The sequence below is a fragment of the Carlito syrichta genome, unplaced genomic scaffold, assembly GCF_000164805.1.
Source record: "Carlito syrichta isolate Samal-C Ts95f unplaced genomic scaffold, Tarsius_syrichta-2.0.1 Scaffold106281, whole genome shotgun sequence".
Taxonomy (NCBI): domain Eukaryota; kingdom Metazoa; phylum Chordata; class Mammalia; order Primates; family Tarsiidae; genus Carlito; species Carlito syrichta.
In genome coordinates, this window is record NW_007050377.1 from 206,867 (window position 1) to 212,543 (window position 5,677).

Sequence of the window (5,677 nt, forward strand, 5' to 3'; positions counted from 1 at the left end):
CCACGCCCGGCTGATTTTTGTATTTATTGTAGAGATGAGGTCTCGCTGCCCAGGCGGGTCTCGAACCCGTGGGCTCAGGCAATCCACTCAACTCAGCCTCTCAAAGGCACGGGATTACAGGTTGAGCCACCGAGCCCGGCTGATAGTAAATATTTTAGAGTTGTGGGCCAGGCGGTCTCCGCCGCAACCACCGAAGTCCTCCATTAACCACGGCTTTCTTTTCCTGGTTTCAGTTACCCGTGGTTCTGGCATTTTAAGTGGACAATTCCACAAGTAAGCAATTCGTAAGTTTTAAGTCGCCCACTGTTTGAATCCGGCGGGGAGGTTTTGCGCGATTCCTCTCTAGGGCCTGGAATGTGAGTCCTGCCTTGGTCCCGCGTCTCCACGCTGTCCACACTCCCTGCCCTGTGGTCACTTAGAAGCCATTTCGGTTATCAGACTGACTATCGCCCATATCATTGTGCTTCTGTTCAAATCACCCTGCGTTACTTAGTAATGGCCCCAAAGCAAAGTGTAGTAATGCTGCCGATTAGGATATGCCAAAGAGAAGCTGTAAAGTGCTATCCTTCAGTGAAAAGGTAAACGTTTTTTACTTAATAAGGAAGGAAAGTTTATCGTATGTCGAGGTTGCTAAGATAATTTGAGAGTGCTAGACCACATTCACATAACTATTATTACAGTATATTGTTATATTATTACAGTATATTGTTTTGTTAGTTATTGCTATTAATTTCTTCCTGTGCCTAGTTTATAAATTAAACTTTATAATAGATATGTATGCATAGGAAAAAACATAGTTTATATACAGAGGTTGCCAAAGAAATGTGTACACCTTTTTTTTTTTTTTTTTAATCGGAGTCTCAATCTGTGACCCAAGCTGGAGTGCAGTGGCACATTCACTGCCACCGCAGCCTCAACCTGCTGGGCTCAGGCAATCCTTCCGCCTCAACCTTCCAAGTAGCTGGAACTACAGGCACTCACCACCACGCCTGGCTAATTTTTTGATTTATTATAGAGAGGAAGTCTCGCCAAATTGCCCAGGCTAGTGTTGAACCCCTGAGCTCAGGCAATCCTCTTGCCTTGGCCTCCCAAAGTGCTGAGATTATAGGTGTGAGCCACCGCATCCGGCCTAGATGTATACACATTTTAAGAGATGTTATCTATGCATTACTTTTCGAAGCTGAATTAAATTAGTGTAGCAATGTGCAGTAGGGCATTTGTGCAACCGTGATTCCGCCATTTTCTTTGGCTGTCCTGCCTGTTGCATGGTGATGTTAGCATTCATTTCATTAACGCTACCTTTTGAGCAAACATATTTAAAATGTGTATACATTGTTTTGGCACCCTCTTTTTTTTTTAAAATTCAGTCTCATTCTGTCACCCAGAACTGGAGCAGTGCCACGCTCCCAGCCACCGCAGCCTCTGATCTGCTGGGTTCAGGCAATCCTTCCGCCTCAGTCTTCCAAGTAGCTGGAACTATAGGTGCATGCCACCACACCCAACTAATTTTTTGATTTATTATAGAGATGAGGTCTTACCAATTTTCCCAGGCTGGTCTCGAACCTGTGGGCTCAGGCACCCTCTCACCTCGGCCTCCCAAAGTGCTGGGATTACTGGCGTGAACCTCCATGCCTGCTATGTGCAATTTCAAGCATCCACTAGGAATCTTGGGACATATTCCCTGGGGTAAGGGGGAACAACTGTACTCTATCACAGTTGAACAAATGCAGACATGGGTAATAGCATTCAACAAATGGTCACAGCTTTGCGCCACAAAGCCTTATTGTGAACACTGAAATTTTGAATGTTATATAATTTTCATGTGTCACAATTTTTTTTTTTGATTCACCCAAGTTAAAAAAAAAATAGACACAAAATTTGCTGCCACGTTCACATCTATAATTCCAACACTTTTGGAGGCAGAGGCAAGAGGATAGATAGCCTGAACCCAGGGGTTTGAGACCAGCCTGAGCAACTTGGCAAGACCTTGTCTCTACAATTAAAAAAAAGTAGCCGGGTATGGTGGCTCCTACCTGTAGTTCCAGCTACTTGGAAGGCTGAGGTGGAAGTATCTCCCGAGTCCAGCAGGTCAAGGCTGTGGTGGCCGTGAGCGTGCCACTGCACTACTGCCTGGGCAATAGTGAGACTCCAACCCCCCCCCAAATTCATTGACTGTACAAAAGCAGCTGGAGGAAAGTGGGGTGCACATTTTTCCAATACCTGTCTTAAACCATTGTTTGCCAAAATACATCTACACTCCAATAGAGAACTATAAAATAAGTTTAGTGGGCTGCAATCAGTTTACAAAAAAAGGTTTTCACTGACTCTAAGATGACGTCAATTGTAAATACAATATTTTTGATAATTTTATAAAATAAAGACAATGTATACTGTGAAGCAAATAATATTTCATATTGTTGAGTTGCTATAAATGCAATTTGATTTCAGAGATGTTAAAATGGAAATATAAGCATGCACCTTAGAATGAACGAAATCTATTAATGGCATAAATGTCTCAGCCTATCTCTTGTAGTGAGATGAAGGTATAATATACACTTTATATTTCAATTTATACACATACATGCATAGGTTTCCTTTCTCCTTTGCACAATAGTGTTTAATCATTTGGATTTAGATTTTTTGTTTTTTGAGTCGGAGTCTCACTCTGTCTCCCAGATTAGAGGGCAGTAGCATGCATGTTCACGGCCACCACAGCCTTGACTTGCTAGGCTCAAGCAATCCTTGACTTGCTGGGCTCAGCCTTCCAAGTGGCTGAAACTACAGGCACATGCCACCATGCCTGGCTAATTTTTTGATTTACTGTAGAGATGAGGTCTCACCAAGTTAGTTGCCTAGGTTGATCTCAAACTCTTGGGCTCAGGTAATCCTCTCACCTTGGCCTCCCAAAGTGTTGGGATTATAGGTGTGAGCCACCACGCCTGACTGGATTTAGATTTTATGAAATCCAGTTCTGTTTAGAGAACCCAGAATTAATGGGTTAGATTCTGTTGCATATCTAAATGACCATATTAATAACAACTACATTTTATTTAACAAAGATTTAGCATATACAGTCTGAGAGACTTGCTCTAGAAGCTGAGGACACAGCAATAAACAAGACACAAGTCCCTTCCCTAGTGTAGCTTATAATCTAGTGGTTGGAGAAAGAATAGAAGCAAGATATATTTTATATTTTGTGTACTAGGCAGTGATAAATGTTAAGTTGAAAAACAGTGTTGGAGAGATAATAGATCCTGTAAATTGAGGAAGTTGTGATTTTTTTCTCAACTCCCATTTCAAGAAAAAAGATGCTGTGATTTTGATAGTATAGTCAGAGAAGCCTTGCTGAGAAGGAAGCCCAGATGGGGTTAATCAGGGGAAGAACATTCAAGGCAGGGGGAGCAACAAAAGTCCTTTGAAAGGAAAGGGACTGGTGTGTTCCAGACTCAAGGAGCTCAGGATGCTGCAGCAGAGCAAAAGAGCCTCTTGCCTCAGCCTCCCAAAGCACTGGGATTACAAACATGAGCCACTCCTTGAGTTTTTGAGCAGGTTGCTTAGGTATCCAAAAGGGTACATCTTGGACGAACCGGAGGTGAGTGAGGTGCCAAGGGTGCATAGTTTAAGGAGGCAATTACTCTGAGATATTCAGCCTGTGCCTCCTGAAATCTTGGGCCCTAGATGCTTCATTTGCCTCACAATTGCAGCCTTGGGAAAGGTACATTTGAAGTTATACTCCTAAATGGTTCAAGATTCTTTTCATGTGTAAAATAGTGATGTTAATAGTTATCTCAGTATTTTAAGAAAAGAATCAATGCAGGAATAATTTTGTCTTTAAATTCTGACTGTTGTCACATGCTTGCACTTAGGTGGTAATTCATAAAAAAACAGCTTTGGAAGTTGAAGGGACCATTTGACTTCAAGCAAGACGTAATTTGAAAATGGCAGATCTCTTGTGTAAGGGAGAACAAGAATCACAGAAGACCATAAGAGAATCCAAACAGAAGGACAAGGATGATGAAGATGCTGAGCTGATCTTCGTTGGGGTGGAACACGTAAATAAAGATGCTGACATTCTCTTTGTCAGCATGATTTCAAATTCACAACCAGTTATTTCAAACATTTTGAACCGAGTCACCCCAGGCTCAATGTCAAAAAGAAGGAAAGACCTCCAAAATCCTGCTCGAAGCAAGCCTGCAAATCACACAATCCATACAGCAAAAGCAATTATGCCAGCATCTCAGCCTGAATGGGGATCAACAAGTAGTCCTGCTACTATGGAGTCTTCATTTAAACCTGCTTATAACATGAACTCACCACAAGTTCCTCTCAATTCCTCAGATATGCTTTCTGCAAATACTCAGTGTCTAGTTGGAGCTGTATGCCCCGTAAAAGGCAGAGATGAGAGTTCTCCTGATTCAAAGCGACTTTCCACTTCAGATATAAACAGCAGAAATCCGAAAAGGGTTAAATTCAGGGCTGGTGTCCCAGGGGCACATTCTTTAGCTGTGGTCCCTCCAAATATCTCTCCTATAATGGACACGAGTCCACCCTCACAGGGTGTCTGCAACTCATCAAGCCATGTTCAAAGTGGAACATCATTTTCTTGGGCTGATGCTAAGGAAAAGGCACATTTCTGTCTTATGGTTCCAGACACAGCAAATGACTTTGAAGGACTGGTAATTACAGAATTTTCAAGACTCACAAATCAAACCGATTCAGAGAAAGGAAATCTGTTCATGTCACTTAGTGACTTTTACTATGGACAGCATAAAGGAGATGGAAAGCCAGAAGAGAAGACTCAAACAACCTTTAAATGCATCAGCTGCTTGAAAGTTCTAAAAAATGTTAAGTTTATGAATCATGTGAGGCACCATTTGGAACTTGAGAAGCAGAGAAGTGACAGCTGGGAAAACCACACCACCTGCCAGCACTGCCACAGGCAGTTTCCCACTCCCTTTCAGTTGCAGTGTCATATTGACAGTGTGCACACTGCCCAGGAGCTCTCTACTGTCTGTAAAATCTGCGAATTGTCATTCGAAACAGATCAGGTCCTCTTACAACACATGAAGGACCATCATAAGCCTGGTGAAATGCCCTATGTATGCCAGGTTTGCCATTACAGGTCATCAGCCTTTGCTGACGTGGAAACACATTTTAGAACATGCCATAAAAACACTAAGAATTTGCTTTGCCTGTTTTGTCTAAAAGTGTTCAAAATGTCAGGACGATACATGAGCCATTGTCAGAAACACTGCAGCAAGAGAGTCTTTCGATGTCCCAAGTGCCGGCTACAGTTTTTGACATTGAAGGAAGAAATGGAGCATAAAACCAAGAATCATCAGACATTTAAAAAGCCCGAGCAACTGGAAAGGTTGCCTCCCGAAACAAAGGTTATTATCCAAATTTCACTTCAACAAGAATCAAGAGGTGAGGCTTCCATTGTGAGCAACACTGACCCCTGTACAAATTAAAAAGATATGGCTATAAATACTAGAGTCCAGACTCCCTTGCAGCAAAGGATCTGGCTGAAAATACGCTCTCCACCTCCAGGATGCTAACAAGCAATGTCATCAAGTGTCAGGTTTTATTTTTAGTGACATCTCATCAAATACCTCCTGTCCGAAATAGTAGCTCAGAAGTCTTCATGCCCCTTCCTAATAAAACTCCTCCCCACAAA

The 5,677-nt window shown here is 42.3% G+C and overlaps 1 protein-coding gene across 1 annotated transcript; it reads left to right on the plus strand.

The window, feature by feature from the left end:
• Positions 1-3,938: 3,938 nt before the first annotated feature.
• On the plus strand, positions 3,939-5,471 carry ZNF280A (zinc finger protein 280A). Its single transcript, XM_008067024.1, has one exon. It carries the CDS (start codon positions 3,939-3,941, stop codon positions 5,469-5,471), a length of 1,533 nt encoding a protein of 510 aa, XP_008065215.1.
• Positions 5,472-5,677: the final 206 nt, after the last annotated feature.